Source organism: Trachinotus anak, unplaced genomic scaffold, assembly GCF_046630095.1.
Source record: "Trachinotus anak isolate AG129_WGS33_773 ecotype Australia unplaced genomic scaffold, CSIRO_AGI_Tana_v1 ptg000001l, whole genome shotgun sequence".
NCBI lineage: Eukaryota > Metazoa > Chordata > Actinopteri > Carangiformes > Carangidae > Trachinotus > Trachinotus anak.
Window position 1 is genome coordinate 249,249 of NW_027273852.1, and position 19,306 is coordinate 268,554.

The 19,306-nt window shown below is 42.8% G+C and overlaps 2 protein-coding genes across 2 annotated transcripts; one reads left to right on the plus strand and one right to left on the minus strand.

Annotated features, from left to right (window-relative positions):
- Positions 1-198: 198 nt before the first annotated feature.
- On the plus strand, positions 199-12,444 carry stk17b (serine/threonine kinase 17b (apoptosis-inducing)). The gene is made up of 7 exons (XM_071478711.1): positions 199-753; positions 4,142-4,354; positions 5,401-5,539; positions 6,908-7,034; positions 7,472-7,520; positions 7,906-8,085; positions 9,023-12,444. Exons 1-7 carry the CDS (start codon positions 632-634, stop codon positions 9,258-9,260), a joined length of 1,068 nt encoding a protein of 355 aa, XP_071334812.1. The 5' UTR covers positions 199-631; the 3' UTR covers positions 9,261-12,444.
- On the minus strand, positions 12,259-19,281 carry cunh2orf69 (chromosome unknown C2orf69 homolog). The gene is made up of 3 exons (XM_071479392.1): positions 18,451-19,281; positions 15,408-15,646; positions 12,259-15,130 (listed from the first exon to the last, which is right to left on the minus strand). The coding sequence occupies exons 1-3, from the start codon at positions 18,748-18,750 to the stop codon at positions 14,653-14,655; spliced, it is 1,017 nt and encodes a 338-aa protein (XP_071335493.1). The 5' UTR covers positions 18,751-19,281; the 3' UTR covers positions 12,259-14,652.
- Between the last annotated feature and the right edge of the window lie 25 nt (positions 19,282-19,306).

The window sequence follows — 19,306 nt, forward strand, 5'->3', positions numbered from 1 at the left end:
AAACAGTTTCAAATATCTCACAAATTAATTTCGATTGAACATCTCGTTTCTCTTGTATACTGAGGTCTTGTTTATCTTTGTCATGCCTGAATGTATCATCTGTTGTTATTGTCCGGGCTGGTTTCCCCTCCTCGAACAACCTCTCCACAATATTCACCTTTCAAATAAACGCGTCCACGCTTTTTTCAAACACGACCGCAGTGCGCATGCGCCGCGTGACGTGTCAAAGTGTCAAACGGGGGATGTGGAAACGATCAGAAACTCGGTGGATAAACTTTAAACTGAGCTGTTAAACAGCGAAAAGCGGCAGTTTGGATCATTTACTGACAGGAGTCACCCGTAGGTACAGCTTTGACAGACTCGCCGCTCCTCTTCAGATTTGTAAGAGGTTTAACTCACTTTTGAATCCGCGACGTTGACCCCGGAGCTAACGTGATTAGCGGCAGTTGAGCTAACCAGAGTCGGTAAACTAACCCAAACAACAGCGCGGTCACCGGCCGAGCTAACGTTGACATGTAACCGCTGCGAAGCGGGAAAGTGTTACCTACAGCCGCTTAGGGTCGTTTTATCGTCCGGCTCTCATTCACGGAGCGTCCAGTCAGGGGTGCCACCGACGGGAGAGGGTGAGAAGATGTCTCGGAGGCGGCTGGACAGTCGCAGCGGACTCTCTGCGGGGCTGCTCGGTGAGATCCAGACCGCAGTCAGCACGGAGCCGATGGAGAGTGTGTATGAAATCACCGGAGAGCTGGGAAGGTGAGGCAGACATCAGACTGCTGCTCAGGGGAGGGGGTAACCCTGAAACACTGAGGCCACAGAGCTGGGATAATCAAGTGTCACATGTGTAATTGATATTAATTCGGATTGTTAAGAGGAACGACTATTAGTAATGGTGTAAACAGTGCGGTAGAGAAAGCACTGCATTACAAGCATGTCTGCTCTCAATGCTCACAACCACAGCCAAGTAATTAAACCGGCAGGTCATAGGAAAACATTATCAGTGGATCAGTGCAGCAAGTTGAGCCTGAGAGTGTGTGAGTGTGTGTGTGTGTGTGTGTGTGTGTGTGTGTCATCCTTTTCCATTTTCAGTTTGTCAAGGCATTCACCTTAATGGAAACACACAGTGTATTACACTATCATGAAGTATGAGTCATTCAACAGAAGGCAGCCAATCCCCAGTTGTATAATCCCCAGATTATACAAGTACAACATATCATATACAAGTATGATGAATGCATATTATTTTGACTGTTGGTTATACAAAACAAGTATTTTGAAGACGTCATCTTATATTTTCTTAGCAGCTCATAAGTCCTGAACAATATTACAAAAGCAACTAGATGTTGTGACAAAAACATCTTTGCTCATCAGCCACAGCATTTGACTGAAAATGTGTGTGGAAACGTGCAGTTATTGACTGTAGAGACATGAACTGAGCGAAACAGTACCGTGCAATGTGCTGCTACATATTTACATATGAGGGTCACTTTCTGTTGCCTTACAAAGGGCTAAGACGGAGGCTAAACTGGGTGACTGAACTAAGTGATGTTATCTCTACAGATGCAGATGACATGAGACTCATGAACTGGAAACATTGAAAGGAAGCCTGAAGAATGTCCGTCTGCTCTGTATCTGTATCAGTTTGTAGTAATACATACTCAAGTCTGTAATTTTGGTTTTTGCTCTAATGTTTAGCTCAGATAAAGTAAATCACTGCACTGACGTTAACTTCGTTTGGATTCTGACTTAAACTTGTGAGCCTCGCGGTGCCAGGGACCTGAGTCGATCGTGCTACAGTAGACCTTTGTCATGTGTTTGGACTGTGTGCGTGACCCATGGCAACCACTCATGGTTGATGATCACACTCAGAGGTCTCTGAGGTGTGTTTGAAGTAGTGTGTCATACACCACGTACTGTACAATTCTGCTTTCAAAACCTGAGGAAGGAAACGAGCCCATGTGCAAAGCAGACTTTAAAAAGAAGAAATGGTACAGGCTTCTGTTCACTCCTGTGTGTGTGTGTGTGTGTGTGTGTGTGTGTGTGTGTGTGTGTGTGTGTTGTCAAAACAGGAAGTACTGAGGTGGAATATTTTTAAGAACATGATAAGGGCAGTAGTGTTAGGCAAAAAAAAAAAATCTCTATCTGCTCCTTGCCTTTTAATAATTTGAAGTAATTCATAGCTGTGGTACAACATAGTCCTTAATAAATAGATAGTGACCTTTAACTGTGGTCTGAGTTAAGCCGACGGTACACAGCGGCTGTGTATCTGTCACCTTTTTTATGTTTTTCTGGCCAGAAGTTGATTAAGGTGGATTTACTGAAATGGCAGAAAACCAGCTGTATACATGTAGATGAGTTTACATGTCATCAGGAGTCTTATTGAAAACAGTTGTACAGTGTTCTCTGTGGCTCTGGAGGAGCTTTGTCCAGAGGAAATAACCCTGATGATGTCAGCAGGGTTTTATTCAACTCAACACAACTTTATAATACACAAACAATAGACGACAAAAGGGAATTGTAGCATCCAGCAGTTTTGGCCTGTTTTATAGACCAAATGTCAGATTATTGCTGTGATTTTCACCGTTATTGTTTTCGTCTGGGGGCGTTGCAGTGGTGCAGTGGTTAGCGCTGTCGCCTCACAGCAAGAAGGTTCTGGGTTCAAACCCAGGGCCAGTTTGCATGTTCTACTTGCATGGCTGCATGGGTTCCCTGCGGGTACTTCGGCTTCCTCCTTCCATGGCAGCTGGGATTGGCCCACCACCCCCCACTGTGATAATCAGATAAGTTTTCAGATAAGTGGTAAAGAAAATGGATGGATTGATGTTTTCATCTGTCATCAACCCATACACTCATTAAATTACTGTAAAATTTAAAGTCAAGAATAATGACACAAGCTTTAGTGTGATGAGGAGCCAAGAACCCAAACATAGAAACAGTCACATGATCAGACTTTAACCTGTCAGGTACAGGAAGACATTAACGTTTCACACGGCAGTATCACGCTGGCCCATCAATGTGCACAAATATGTTTGTGTATCAAATGCAAAAACTGGATGAAAATACGAGATAGGTGGTGGTACGGGAGCCAGATAATTTAGCGCCATTGTTCTATTCTTTAAGAAACGTCCTCCTGGGTCTGTAACCTTCAGTCATCGCTCTTGGTGCTTGTAAAGTTGTTATTTTTGGATCAGATTTTTTTTTCTTTCATTGCAAGGTTTTGTGGAAAAGTGTTTCCGCAAATTGCATAATATGCCAGCTGAATGCCAAAGGTTTGTACCGAGGGGAGTGTACATCTAGTTCTATGGAGAGTTTCTAAATAATTTGTGAGGAATGTTGTCTTTGCCAAGCTGCCAGCCAAAGAGATAAGCTTCAAATTCAGAATCAAATGTGTCGTGGACACTATATTAGCGCTGCATGCTGTTGATCATTCTGTGTTGTTGGATTTCAGGTTCATCAGCAGGATGAATTGTGGCACTTAAATCTAACAGCCTCTTCTCAATCTTGATTATCATGAATAATTACCCCAGTAACCTGGAAATGTGAGCGCCAGGCTGTTTAGCAGTGCACTGGCCTCAGATAACCTGAACTTGCCTGTTATCAAATGTGAGTATTTGTATCGCACTGTTGTCCCATTGCTGCATTTATTTCCTTATAGTCATATGTCATTAAGGTTGGGCAATGTATTAAAGCTCCACACAGTCTAAAGGTAGATGTCCATGTGTTTGTGATTATAAAGCAGGTCTAGGTTCTATATTAACACTGTGAAAGTATCAAAGCCTCAGTCCACAGAGAAATGCACACAGCCTGTATTCAGAAACTGAGCCTTAAAACCAGCCGTCAGGACTTCTGGAACTTTGTGATGTCACAACAAAGCAGTCACTGCTCTCAGCCACGTGCCAAGCCCCGCCCACCTGGACCCACCATCCAGCCTTGCAGGATTTGGTTTCTCTGAGTGTTTACCTGAAATCTGCTGTATTTTTATTGTGTCACTCAGAGAACAGTCAGCCAATCAGAAGAGAAGCTCCGAGCCTTAAATCTCGTCTTCTCTTCCTAATATTACTCTCAGGTATGATGAACAGTGACCGGATGACAGTAACCTGTGATGTTCCATGCTTATCCTGTGACTCCTTTCTCTGTCCGTCAGGGGGAAGTTTGCAGTGGTCAAGCGCTGCGTGGAGAAGGTCTCAGGGAAAGTGTTTGCTGCTAAGTTCCTGCGGAAAAGGAGGAGGGGTCGTGACTGCCGGGCCGAGGTCATTCACGAGATGGCCGTCCTGGAGATGGCCCGTAACAACGCCCGAGTGGTCAACCTGCACGCTGCTTACGAGACAGATCATGACATCGTCTTGGTGCTGGAATAGTGAGTCCTTGACAGAGCCATTAATATGTTTTCTTTATTTAATATTCAGTAAATCAGATTGAATTAATCTTTTCACCTGTCTAACACTGTGGAAATCACAAATAAGCAGCTTAGACCTTTAAAGGCAAAGGGCAAAGTCCTGTTAGTCCAGTTTTAAGGAGCTGCCTCTTTATCTGCTTTTTTATATAAAGCTAAACAGCTCAATCCACCCAACAAGGCCCAGGGTGTTTAATGAATTTACTGCACAGCCTGGGCTGAACCTCTGGATGACTTGACTGAACACATTCTGACGGAGGCGTCATCATCATATCCTGACCTCCGGATCGGTCATGTTAAATCATGTTTCCATGTCTCACGTATCATTCATCTTCCTCCTTTTTATCAGCAAATCAGAAACAAGATGTGAGACATAGATTGGAAATAAAGGAACACAGTGTTTGTCTTGAAGTGTGTTGCTGGGATTTGAATACTTGTTTTCTATACTTATACTTATACTTATACTATACTATACTATACTATACTATACTATACTATACTATACTATACTATATGTCTATACTTGTTGTTTTTGGAGCCTCTTTAATCCTGAGAGCAAAGACAATGTGAACTCTTTCTCATTTTTCTCTTCTTTCTCATCTAACAAAACTTGGACAAATGAAAACACTGTAGAGAAATACCAAAATTAGAAACTTGAATAACTTGAAATGTATAAAATCAGATCCAGGCTCAGTTTTAGGGCTTGTCCCACTCTCTGACACTCCTACCTACAGTGAGGAAGCAAGAACAAGGTTGGTCTCTTGCTCAACAACACTTTGCCAGAACATGCAGAATCAAACTGGTGACCCTCCGGCTATAGGTTGGCCACTTAAACCACCACACCACCCTTCAATTTCAGTTTCCCTCGTCCAGAGTCCAGCACATCCCAACGGCATCAAATGTCACTGAATTGGCTGGTGTGTCAGCGACCATTTCCTGAACCTGCCCTGTGTATGTGTGTGTGTGTATCTGTGTGTTCACAGTGTGTTGTGTTTTCTCTCTTTGCTCAGTGCGGCGGGTGGAGAGATATTTGACCACTGTGTGTCTGAGGAGCTGCTGCCAGAGGCACAGATCACCCGTCTGATCTGGCAGACGCTGGAGGGAGTCCACTACCTCCACCAGAGCAACCTGGTGCACTTAGACCTGAAGGTTTGCACACACACACGCACACACACATACACACTGAATCACATGCATGAATGTGAAGCCACAGGAATCTATTTTTACATGTTTACACATCTAAGTGCTCAGCAGTGTATTTTCCCTTTTTTTAGAGCAGTTGCTCTAAAAACTCCCATTTCTCTTTTTCCATGACACAGTTCGGCTGAGAAGCAGGATTATAGGTGGGAGCAGAACGTTAGCTCGGGGCAAAGTGAGGAAGCTCAGCAGCACAGTGTAAACTGAGGGACTTTTACACCAGGCTGTGAAATAAAGGGCCTGTTGCTGACTGAAGATCTGGTGGATTCCCATGGGAAACACACAGGCTACATCCACACTAACAGTTCGGTTTCGGTCTCTTTCACTACGTTTACACCTGGCGTCCACACCACTCGAGCCCCTAAAACACCGACGTCAACGCTCACTCCCTGATTGGTCCTTATTAGTCACAACTGCCAGCGGAGAATACAACATAGATAACGAATTACCAGCTCTGCTCACCTTGTGCCACTGCAACACTTATCATCATTATTACTGTTATTATTATAATTGATAACATTGCATATAGGTATTATATGCAATGGACCCCCCCCAGCCCAGTTCTGTGTGAGGTTTTTCCTCCCCCCCATCATCAAATGCCTGTTGTGTTTCTCTCTATAATAAAGTCAGGTCTTGACCTTACACTGTAAAATACCTTGAGAAAATGTATGTTATGATTTTGCACCATACAAATACAGTTGAATTGTCTTTGGTAGCAGCTGTTGTTCAGTTAAATTCTGCATATTGATTGTTTCCCCGTTCGTAGTCTTTTCTGCATCTAATCAACTGCAGAGCCAACAGTCTGCTTCCTGTTTACACCAGCACGCACATGCCCAGTGTACGTGCATGGTCATGTGAAGTGCGTTTTCAGGTGTGATAATGTGGACAGAGATTATTTCAGATAAAAAAAAACAAAGTTTTAAAATGAAAACATAGTCGTGTGGATGTTGCCATAGACACATGATGCAAGTCATAGTCAGAAAATAAGGTGCCATTGTTTTGCAAAGAAACAAACAGACTGTGTACTGTTTGTTCTCAACCTCTCTCATAGAGAGTGATGCAAACGTTTATTAACAGTGTTGATACAGTGTCATATGGTTGATATTGTCGGTACTTAAACAAATAATCCTGTTAGACACACTAACAGGAAGTCCACACCCCTCCCTCAGAGCTCCCCTCAAAGAGAAGTTGAGAAAAAAAGTTGTGATATGTGTAATAAGTTTTGTTCCCAGGTTTAAAGTTTCTCTTATCTTACACCACTTCTGCTTTCACATGATGTTCACCATGTTTCCTCTCTGTGTGTGTGTTTTTTTTTCTCAGCCTCAGAATATTCTCCTGACTAGCCTGACTCCTCCAGGAGACATAAAGATCGTAGACTTTGGCCTGGCACGTAGACTGGGTGCGGTGGGAGAGCTCCGTGAAATTCTTGGCACACCTGAGTATGTGGGTAAGGTGATGTTCATGAAGCACGCTACGATCACGCTAAAGTGTTTCAGAGGAAAACTGCAGAGTTAAACCTGTCTTGTGGTATGATAATGGAGTCTCAGCAAATGAAGTTTGCAAATGAAGTGGTTTAAAGTTGTTGGGGAATCATTAGCTTCATTAGCATCAGTGACAGCAGATGTGCAGATGGGTTTTGTTTACATACAACAGCCCTGTTGTCCTATCATGCAGGAAAAACTGGCTCTGATCCAGTCACACAGACTTTGCTCTGCCAGCACCTTCATGAGTTTCATTTGTTTTTTATGTCAACTGTGAAACAGAAACACGTTTTTAAAGACACAGCTAAATTGTGTAAGTGCTGTCATGGTGAAACAAAGAAACAAAACAAACACAAGGGATGAAATGATCCAAGACTAACGACTGACTTGTTCTTTCATTCAGCTCCGGAGATCCTGAATTATGAACCAATCACCACAGCGACCGACTTGTGGTGAGTCAGCTCTTACACAGTCAGGAGTTATATGTTCAGTAGCTGCTCAGTGACTCGATTGGACAGGAAATGTGTAGTTTGGGAGATCATTTGTGATGACACATCTTCAGCCTGGAGTCCAGCAGGGTCAGCAACACCAACTGTGAGAAGCTCAGACAGGTTGTTTTTAAGGTGCAGTGTAAATCCACAAACCACAGAGTCGCTCTGTAGCAGTTCATATTTATTATGTCACTTTTGTGGCAGCCAGAATAATGAAAGTACAGGCTTTTTTCACTGAGATGCATTTGGTTGTTTTGACTGGAGTCATATCCATAACCAGCCGTCCTGTCCAGGCGCTCCAGGACGTGTTTTGACCGTGTCCCTCATGCATGTTTCCATCCCTCAGGAGTGTGGGTGTCATAGCCTACATGCTGGTGACGGGCGAGTCTCCGTTCGCCGGGGACAACAAGCAGGAGACGTATCTGAACGTGTCCCAGGTCAACGTGGACTACAGCAGGGACGCCTTCTCCAGGGTGTCTGAGCTGGCCGTGGACTTCATCCGCAAGCTGCTGGTCAAAGCTCCAGAGTGAGTAAAGACGGCGACAGTGTGTGACCTCAGCACCGGCTGGCCCAGAGGACACACACACACACACACACACACACGCACACAGTCAAATGATTTATTTTGAATGTTAACACTCAGCTGTAAACAAAAGGATGAAGGATGTCTGTCCACGAGGAAACACAACCCACATGTAATGTTTTAGTTTAGACACGTTCCACTGGTGTGTGAAGGAGCCACACACTCCCAGGAAATAAGGAAATCCAGATGATACCCTGAACACATCAGGGAACCATCACCTGGACTGTGAAGGTGTTCTGAATGTTGTACCAATGGAAAGTTGTACTTGACATTTTAATGGGCTTTAGATTCAGCTGCTGCTAAAATCATTTTTAAAATAATCGATTAGTCAGTTGATGAAGTGAAAAATGTGAAACATCTGAAGGTTCCTGCTAAACTTGGGCTGATATTCAATAATACTGAATATCCAAATGTCTGTTTTGTTTTTGTTTGTTTTTTTTGCAGTTGCCCTGCTGCCGAGTCCCACCCTCCTTTCACTGCTCGCTACCTTGGCATGTGACAAATAAAACAATAAAACTTTGACCTGCTGTCAAGTGGCAGCATTGGTGAAACAAACATATATTACAACAATATAATTATATTATAAACCCCACCCCCACCCCTCCAACCCCCACCTCCAACAATAATGTAGTATCGTGATATTTTGGTTGGACTGTACCCAGATATGAAATTTTGTCCAAGCCTAGTTTCAGTTTCTTAACCATTAAGATCTGTTTGATAGTGAACTAAACTGACTGTAGTTCAGACAAATCAACACATTTAGACACATAATATTAATTTACTTATTAATTATCAAATGAATTCGGAGAACAGCCACCACATTAATAGATCATGAAAACTCTTTAGCGCTGCAGTGTTTCACGTTGTGCTCTGACCACAGGGACCGGCCCAGTGCTGCAGAGTGTATGACTCATCCCTGGCTGTGGCAGCAGCAGCTCTGCCTGAGCCCCGACCTCGCCGCCACCCGCACCGTCCGCGAAAGGAGCAGCGGCACCAAGTGGGCGGCCCCGCCCGAAGACCCCGAAGACAAGGAGAACTTCCTGGAGTCCCCTCACTCTCACGCAAAAAGGTTTCGCTTCGACGAGGAAACGTCGGCCCCTGGAGACGGTGACTTTTGAAAAAGTTAAATGTAAAAAGGGGAGGAGCTGAAGGCAGCAGTGTTGTCTTCTTCCTCTTCAGCTTTTAAAGTCTTTTTTTTAAAGCCTCCACAAAACCAGCTGTCTACTGCCCACCACTCAGAGCGCTTAGGTTGTGTTTATATTCCACTAATCAGCAAGATCCACCACTCAGACCAAAGATAACCAGCTATATTTTGAGCTCTGTCACTGATCCACTGCTGTTCAAAAGTGTGAAAAATGTACATGTCTCAATTAATGCAGTGTGTTTAACCTAAAGTATTTAATTCCGTTTGTTATTTGAACTCCTTGGTGTTTTCAGGGGCTGCAGGAATCTGCTCTGTGTGTGTAGTTGTCCCTGTACCGATGAAGGCTAGCGGAGTATTTCTAGGGAAATCTATGCAATACTTCTGTGTATATTTGAATTCTTTTCTTCTGGAGGAACTTTATAGAAGTTAATCACACTCTGCCTTAAAGTGGGAAGTGAAGTGTTGTCGTCACCAGCCTCAGTCACTGTGTAGTTGCACTTGTGCTTCAGCAGAAATGTGATGTGGAGATAAGCGACTTCGCAGTGAGGAAGTGTGATAATGTCCTTATTTGCATGTTTAAGAGAACTGGGCACAGCTGGACAGGTGCATCATGGGAAACCAGGCTGAGTTTTATGCAGCTCTACGTCTCATCTCACTGGCCAGCTGATGCAACCTGCTGCTGTCCACTCCTGAGCGCCGTCTCTTCCTGCCTGCAGCGTCGCTGCACTTCTACTTGACAAACAACCAGCAGACGGACACACGTCCGAGCTTATTACATTCCTTATATGTTTGCCTTGTCCCAGAGTGTCACACTTTCATTTTCTCCATGTCAGCTATAGACGAGGGTTTAAATTTAGCTCAGGGTTTTAGATGCAGCTCGTTTTAATAACTTGAAGTGTGGCCCTCGTCCACAGAGCTGAGAGGCCTCCACATCCAGAGTCAGTCTTGTATTTGGGTCGTTATTAAAAAAAAAAAAAAAAAAAAAAAAGGTTTGACGTGAGCAACAAATCATGGTACTCATGGAATTCCTGTGCGTCCTTCCATAGTGAGAAAGGAACGTAGAACTGTAACGGCTCAGAAAATTAATGAGTCATGCAGTGGTTCATATGCCACACCCGCACTTACTCAAACGATTTCCTCACCGAGCGGCCGGTTCCTCTTTGTCGGCCGACCTCAGCACTTACTTCATGAGCACACGTTTTGAGCTGATAAGCAGGAGCTATTTCTGAAAGTTTGTGTGTTTGTGTGTCCTCGAGAGGTTCATTGTGTCTTTCAGTCCCTCACCAAAGCCATTCAGTCTGCTTTCACAGTCTTAGCATTGAAAGCTCCTCCAGTCCTCCTGGGTTCAGGGTGCCTGACGTGATCTGTTCCTGTTGTTTTCATCTCAGGACATGCTGCTCTCTCTCTGCTCTCTTTGTTTTGTATTCTTAATGTTATTCTTATAGGCCTATTATTATTATTATTATTATTTATGTGCTGGACTTATACTTTATATTTTTATGCAAATAATGTGCTCACATGATGTGTATGAGGAGGGTTGTGGGAGGCAGGTGATTTCGAATGATTAAGGTGTTATTTAAAAGAAGATGCTGTTGTGGTTACAGTGTAATGAGTAATAAATGTTTGACTGCAGTGAACTGGGTGGATGGAAGCCAGGATTGGTTATTTTTTTAAGGTGGTACCAGGAAGTAAAGTAAAATATGTGAAAATGGTTGTATGAGTCAGGTGGTTTTAGTCAGGAGGACGATGATTAAACACTTTGATGTGTCGGTCTTGAAAAAGGAAACAAGGGTTATTTCCCAAAATGTGGACCAGTTGGTTTACATTCTGATGTGGACTGTTAAGATATGTTGGTGTGAAAGGTATTCTGGGTAATGATAAAGTGGTAACGATGGTTTCACTGTAAAGTTTTAGAAAGAGATGGATGTAGCGTGACAGAACGAACCACTGTACAATGTGAAATATGAGGTGCTTGCTTGTAATTGCCAAATGAGTTCATGTAATGTAATGTAATGCTAGTGACTCCCAGGATTTGCCATCTTTTGTTCAAGTAAGACTTGAATAAGGAGGAAAAAAATAAAAAAATTCACCTCTCTTAATGTGCAGCGCTGGCAACTCTGATAGCTCTTAACCTCCAGTGAAACATTCCTCTTCTTGTTGCGAGGTGCCAAACTGAATAAGACCACATTGTGTTTGTTTGTTGTTGTCACCAGCCGGCACAAAGGCCTTTGTGTGGGAGAAGGGCGTCTTCAGCCGCAGCCGTGCTCTCATCTGAATGCTGTCATCCTTTAAAAACTGGAACACCACACTGTAAAAGATTTTCATCTCACTGAGTGAGCAGATGATACCGTCAGGAAATTACAGATCATTGTCTCTTTTACTACTGTATAAGGAAATAAGCTTAATTCATCTCAAGAGTTAAAACTTCTCAGAGTCTTGTTTCTAATACCTCTTGAAAATCATCTCGATTCAGGCTGACATGAGGGGCCTTGACAAAGGAAGTCTGAAACTTTCGAGCTCAGCTCTGCAGAAACAAGTGAGGCTGTTTTTCCTGTTGCGGCAGAATCTGTAAAAACAAGATTTAAGACTTGACATGTAGTGAATCTCGACAGAAGACGGACTTGTTTTGCAGTGATGTCAGGGATCTCACTTTGCAGGATGACGAAACGCTTTGGACCAAGCGTCTCGTGTTTGCTGGCATTGTGTATCTGTCATTGAACGTGACTTATGCTGTGGTGTTGATTCTGTTGTTTTGTACAAGCTATTGTACTGTGTTATTTTCAGCAGCTCGTCACTCGGTGGCCTCTGTGTGTGAGTGCTCATTGTCTGGGCGGGAGGTGCTCAGCTGGGCCGTCCTCCCTCCAGAAGTGCAGCGCCACTGATGTCACCTAACACTTGTTTCTTCTCTCTGACTGTAGCGAGACTGAAGGTCACTGTAGATTAAAGTCAAACCAGCCACAAGCACAAGCAAATAAATGTTGAAGAGATGTTTGTTTATTTTGCATTTTATATTTTTTTAATGTATGAGAATTCTGATTGCATCTGAAATGACTTAAAAAAAAAAAGACATAATCTGTATTGTATTCTGATCAACTGCAGGCTAATATATAGGCATCACAAAGCAAACTGAAAAAGCTCATTAAACATTGTAGAAAATATCTGATGGAGCATTCAATGTCTTTTGTTGATGCAAGTTTACTTTCTGCTTTTCTCCACACTGCTGCCACCTGCTGATTCAACAGAGCTGAGACAAACCACTTCCACCACCTGAGCTGCAGACTCTGCATCGTTAATCAATAACAGGGCAAAGCGGCATGGTGAAAATGTGTACCAGTTAGTGAGCAGATGATTACTGTAGGCTGTGCACTAGCTTAATAATATCTTTTTTTAAAACAGTTAATATCCTGCCCTGCTTGTATTCTCACAGGGTTTTTAAACAGCGCAACTCACAGCAAATAGTAAACACAATGGAATGGTCTGAAGTTACATTCGGCAAAATGAGCTGCAGCCTCAGCACAGTGCAAAGATGCTACATAAGCAGACAGAGCTCATACACAGATTGATATACATACTGCCAACAGTGGCAGGGCATCAGCAGTCTAACCTCAACAAGCTGCTTCATTTTACCAAACAGCTGAGGCAAAACTATGTGTATTTTCACATATTGCAAAGCACACTGCTGCAGTCAGATTAACAGAACATACATATAACACATTTCTGCATCCAGGAGAAAAATAAAATTAAGATATATTCTCTTCTTAATATAATTTACCAACTTGTTTCATTTAACAAAACAGTTAACATTGTAAACATCATTCGTTTGTCTAGTCATACCTTTTGTTATATACAAGGTAATTTGCTAGATTTTCAAAATAAAAAAAAAAACGTATGTGAGGAAAACGTCCAATTTAAAAGACAACAAATTCATATTAGTTTATGTTTGGAAAAAAATTACATTAAGTTTGTTATGAAATCAGCTGATATGTCAGCAAGAACAATGTGTTATATTAATTCTTTAAAACCAGTTGACAGAGTCTCACCTCAAGGTCCACACGTCACATGATCTTTAACAGCTGATGACGGCTCCATCGGCTGATGAAGATCACGTAATATGATCGAAAGCTTCACAGTACCCACTTCTAAATGGACGATGGGGAGAGATTGTGTTTACATCCACACTAACATATCACTTTTGCTACGTTTACACCGGACGTCCTCTCTGCTCCGGTGCTTGTTTGTTGTTTATTGTTCCTCATTCGTATGATTTTATACAACCAACCAACTGCAGAGTCGACAACCTGCTTCCTGTCCACACCAGCACCTGCGTGTCCAGTGTACGTGAATGGTCGTGTGTTTCCAGGTGTGATAAGGACGCAGATAATTTCCGTTTCAAAATGAAAACGTACTAGTGTGGACGTAACCAGTGTCAACTTGTTATAATATATAAAACAGAAGTGAGCAGATTTGGTGATGTGTGTCATGATAGTGGCGGGATATGCTGGATGAGGTAAAATTAAAAAAAGGAATGCTACCAAAATAAAGCCTCCCACTTTTGGTTTTTCATTTTTCTCGGCTATCTGACATTAACACAGAAAAGCTCTGACAAATTACTGGTGGAAAATCCACCATCAGGATCACACTAAAGGAATCACAACTGTTTTTAACTTTCTGACCAAGTACTTGGCGTAATTAGTACAATCATAAATCACCATTGATGAAGTCTGAACCTGAGAGAGTCAAGTTCAGACATTCAGACATTCACATGTCTAAAAGTAGCTCAACACAAGTGCAGGTATTAGGAGAATGTAATAAGCCAAACTATTAAAATAAGTCACAATATGAAACTGACATTTACACCTTAAATTATAGAAATTCCCTTTTAAGCAGAGTCAAACTGAAACACCATGAATCATTCATGTTTCTAAATGGAGAAGCTCTGCAGCCACTCAATGTGTGAGCCAAAATCAAATGTAAAAGCTTACATTTAGTCTAAAGAGTGAAATAATAAAGCAGGAAGACACTGGATGTACAAATGATCCAAGATCCGTTTTTCATACCTGCATATTCCCACTCGGGGCCATGGGGGAGAAGACTCCACCTCAGGTTAAGTGCAGAAATACAAAATACAACACACCAGCATACGTCACATGCTCTAAAGTCTGAGCCCTTAAATCACCAAAGAATTGAGGTAAAGCCAGCGAATAAGACACAACCTGTACTCTATAAGGTAAGCTAAAGCGCTCAGTGATGTTCAAACAATCAGCTCAGGTTTCTGGTGTGTGTGTGTGTGTGTGTGTGTGTGTGTGTGTGTGTGTGTGTGTGTGTGTGTGTGTGTGTGTGTGTGGTGTGAAGTGCACATAGCAAACTCAAAACTCCTGGATGACCCTGAAGTGGTTCTCGATGGAGGGGGGCTCATCCTCAAAGTGCAGCTTCTTACTCGGACAGGCCCCAAACTCCTCCAGGGTTTTGATGAAGTGTCCGTGCTCGCGGCCCACCCAGGCCCGCATTGGGTCGCACACCTCGTAGGGGGTCACGTGGGCGTGAACTGACACTCCACTGGCGGCCAGCTCCTTCAGCACCTGCTTGTCTGTCACCCAGGTCTCACTGCCCCCCGGGTGTCCGCCGTCCAGCCAGTACATGGCCGAAATGCATTTAATGAAAGGAGACATCTGCGGGTCGGCGCGGGCCCCGCCCAGCTCGTACACCATCTGGTTCAGCACCACGCAGCCTTTGCTGAAGCCCACCAGTGTCAGTGAAAACCCTGAGGGGATGCTATCAGCGCCTCCCTGTGGCTGGAGGGGGTTTGGTAGGTTGGCTCGCTCCATGGCGTGACTCAGCAGGGCCCTGCAAACAGAAATACTGTTGAGACGCGAACTGGAGCCTCACGTGCTCCTGGATGCACCGGCTTCAAAGCAAATTTCTTTGGCCTCTCCTTTGAATGAGGTTCTCTCAGACTACCTGTGACCACTTCTCTCTTTATAACTGCAGCTTTTTTTTTGTGCAAACTCGTGTTTTTGAGAACCTGACACAAACTTAACGTAAAGTGATGCACCTGACCAGTATAAGAAACTGACGAGTACCAAAAGCTGCCTTTGAATGCAAATGCAAAAAAGCCAAAAACCTGAGATGGCGAAACGCTCCGGAGTCAGGTGAGTACGGCGAGTGCTCTGGTGCCCCGAACATGTTGCTCTCCACAAAGTTGTGGTAGCAGCTGAACTTGTGGAGGTACATGCGCGAGGCTCTGATCACCCAAATGTATCGGTCAGGGAAACGTCGGCCCAGGGTGAAGGCCACCTGCTCCAGACTCCAGGAGAGCCACTGGGCTCCCTCAGGCTGCAGAGCCATCTCCTCCTGGAAGTTCTGCACAGACATCAAACAGAGAGAGAGAGATGATTGAAAGCTGCAATATACATGTTTTACCAGCACATACTGGATTCAAATGGGATATGTAGCCATCATTAGCTTTTCGTACACAGCTTACACAGCTGATTGAGATGAAGTGCATGTTGTAGCGTATACTCTCGTAGCTGGGGAGGAGAGGGGTTTGCTTTGCCGTGTTACTGGGCCTTTATACTCTTAAAATTTAAAGAAGGGACACAAACAAGCTAAAGACCTAAATTCCTCCATGAAAACAGACTGAAAGTCAAAGCTGTTTGCAAAATATATTCATGTTGGTTTCAATCTGTGACCAAAAACAAAACACTGCTGGTAACAGCCATGGTGAGAGTCTGACTAAAGACGTCAACACACTTGAGTGTATCTTTGGCCCATTTAATTAGTTCCATCAGCAGCTTCCTCTCACTTTGCTGTCAGACTGTCAGTGTGTGGTCCTGGACACAATGACTTCATTCATTTTATTTATATGCACACATCCCTGTGACAGTGTCCTGCGAATACTAGCGTCTCCTGGGAAATACCAGCACACTGTGGGAATATTAACACTTGCTAAGAAAGTTGCATAATGAATTGCAGATGAGGACAATGAACAGACGGACTGGGCACTCGTAATAAACGAGGGCAGTTCCTGAATTCTTGAAACAATTAGAAAAGAAAAACAAACGTGTGACATTTAATCTTCTTTTACTCATCTATATTTTGACACTAGATTAGTAAGTGTCTCTTCAACTTACTAAAAAAAGAAACAAAAAGCCAGAGACAGCTTTGCATAATCTGACAGCTGCAGCAATTACAGGTTTGGCACATGCTGCAGAGACACTACCATGTCTATTCTTTAAAGCAGTTTACTCAGAACTGAACACATGCTCACAAACACCCCTCTCCTTTGCTGATCAGCTCTGCACTTTCCTCACACAAACTTTGTTGGTATCTTTTTTTACTATGATTTCTTACAGGTCCAATTCTCTAAGGGCTAAGGAAAGGAGCTTCAATGCTTCTTTATCTCCTTTAGCATAGGACACACTGGACCATCCTTTACGAAAGGAAATGAGATAAGGCCATCCTGCAATTCTTTGCGTCAGCAACATTTAAAATACAGCTGTATGATATGGACATAAGTCGATTTTTATGCCAAATATCTTGATAGCGATACGGTACACAATATGACTATAGATTAACACTCGTTTGAAATTTTGCATACAGAGAATACAGTTACTACACAGAATATTTTATTGTTGCTTGATATTGATTGATCTATATTGTTGCCTTTTGCAATATTAATATTGTGCATGTTTATTTCTAGATAAGGACATGATAACGATATTTCCTTCAGTCCTGATTTAAAGCAGTGCCACTGTATTTTCACCACAGCAGAGCCACATAAATGCTATAGTATGCAATGTGTTATTGTCAGGTACTTTGTAATTCTAAAACATAAACTATTTACACAGTGGAATTCTGGGTATTGTAGTCTGGTTAGTTTCAGCTCCTACTCAGATAAACATGATCAAAGCATTTAACAAAACACTTGTGCATCATACACAAAGCTGATCCAACTCACAGACGAAGGTGGTATAAATACACAAATATGAATATCTGCAGCGCTGTGCTCTGATCTGTGGGCGGACAAGCTGTCACTGTGTGCACTACACTCTGCTTGATACACTTTCATTTGGTGATGAAAAGTGCTGCTTTTAGTTTAATTTTGTGACTATTACTGAGCTCGAGACAGGCTCATTCACTGATGAAGCTCCATATAAATAAACTTAACTTGATATCAATGTAGCTGAGAGCAGCCAAGTGTAACAGGGTCAAATATCTAAAATCATATGTTGACGTCCTCTCTCATACTTACTCATTTCAATCTATTGTGTGATAACTGGGCTACAGATTTGTGTTATAAAGTGACAGTTAACAGTAATTTATGCAAAATAAACTCCACTCATACTACATACCCATAGGAGGCAAGAAAAAGTTGCAAGCAAACCTAAATGTGTTTCCTATGTATGCAAGGACAGGTCATGGTTCAGTAAGTTTTATTTTATTTTTTGCTTTTTATGAAGCAGTAAAACAAAAGAATGACTTACTCTGCTGATAACCTTTTGTGACACCAGTAAGTGTCACATGTGTAACAGTTGTAAAAGCTTTTTACATCTGAAAAATACATTACAATTATCATGTGAATGTCTGGTGGTATTTACTAGTCATTTAAGTGAGCCATGTGACCAGGGCACACATTGTATATACCCTTAAATTACTTTTAAACCACAGGGTCCAAACAGAAAATCTTAAATGATAGATTTCAGTACATTTAATTTCAATACTTTTGTACACATTTTCTGTAAGTGGGTCCATCGTTATAGCTTATGTCTTTGTAAAGTTTATTCGTGGCTTATAATAATAAAGAAAACTGAGTGTAATCAACACATTTCTACAACCTCATCTTTTTAAAAAATGGCTTAAAGGATGCAAGGAGATGATGACTATGATGAACTTCATGCCCTCGGCTACTACCCCACAGGTTGTACTGTGTTTAAAATATTTGACCTGTGCAGAAACAATGACTGATACAGTTTTGATCTCTGCCAATATTTTACTTGCTTGTCTCGGGTTTCACTGTGGAGTCACCAGAGATGCTATGTGCCATCATAATTACTTCTAGTGATTAAAATCGTTCAGGAAGACCAGTCATGATCTTTCTAAGGACCCCTCGGATACCGTGAGACCCCTCCCAGACCAACTGCGTACCCAGCATCCGCCCCACTCACCTGAATATCCCCGTGGAAAAACACAACATGCCTGTTATTGCTCCTCTCCTTCGGCTCTGGAGCCCTGTGATTGTTTGAGTCAGGCCGCAGCAGCAGCAGGTCGTTACCTCGGCTCGGGATGTAGCCGGGCACCGCAGGCAGCTTCTGCAGCCACTGCCGCGGGCTCCCGGTGCATGCATCCCGGCTGGCCGCTGCATGCAGCCCCCGGGAGTCAGAGGATGTCGTAGATGCTACAGAGGTCATCGCTTTGGCCACAGTTATTAGAGTGAAACCCACCGCGACTGCTCGGGCGGATAGCATTGACTCTAAAATAAGAAAATGATTTGGCGTTTTCTTTCTCCGCGCAGTTACTCCATGCTGCTGATGTCACCTAGCTAGTCCACTCAGATAGCCGTGTTTGCTAGCAGCACAGCATCACATTATCGGGAGCTAACGTCAAAACAAGGCCCAGGAGCCTTATTACGTGGCTTTACTCGGACTATTTAGCATCTTCTAACCCTTGTCTTTCTCGCATTGTTGCAGTTTTAACCAAAAAGCTTCCACCATTTACTCAATTCTGACAGTTTGGGGTGTTTTTTTGTCCACGAAGAGGCGCTGTTCATCAAAAACAAACCTACCGACCGAAGCCGCCAAGGGAACAAACGGTTGGCACTTGTGCGCATGTCTGATTTTACGTGCAGGCGTAGAGATGATGCACTTCTATGTACTTCCGTTTTCGACTCGTCGGTGGACCGGACACATCCAAGGACAAAAAATATAGAAAAAGTAAAACAAACAAACGAGAAACAATAGCAATAAAATAAATAAGAAAATACACCAACGACTATATTCATGAATAAAAATTATATATATATAA

Coding starts and splice junctions, on each gene's coding strand:
- stk17b (XM_071478711.1), top strand. CDS start 632: ATGTCTCGGAGGCGGCTGGACAGTCGCAGCGGACTCTCTGCGGGGCTG. Junction 4,355..5,400: donor ATCGTCTTGGTGCTGGAATA/GTGAGTCCTTGA, acceptor CTCTTTGCTCAG/TGCGGCGGGTGGAGAGATAT. Junction 7,521..7,905: donor ACCACAGCGACCGACTTGTG/GTGAGTCAGCTC, acceptor TCCATCCCTCAG/GAGTGTGGGTGTCATAGCCT.
- cunh2orf69 (XM_071479392.1), bottom strand. CDS start 18,750: ATGCTATCCGCCCGAGCAGTCGCGGTGGGTTTCACTCTAATAACTGTG. Junction 15,647..18,450: donor TTTTCCACGGGGATATTCAG/GTGAGTGGGGCG, acceptor ATGTCTGTGCAG/AACTTCCAGGAGGAGATGGC. Junction 15,131..15,407: donor GGAGCGTTTCGCCATCTCAG/GTTTTTGGCTTT, acceptor TTCTGTTTGCAG/GGCCCTGCTGAGTCACGCCA.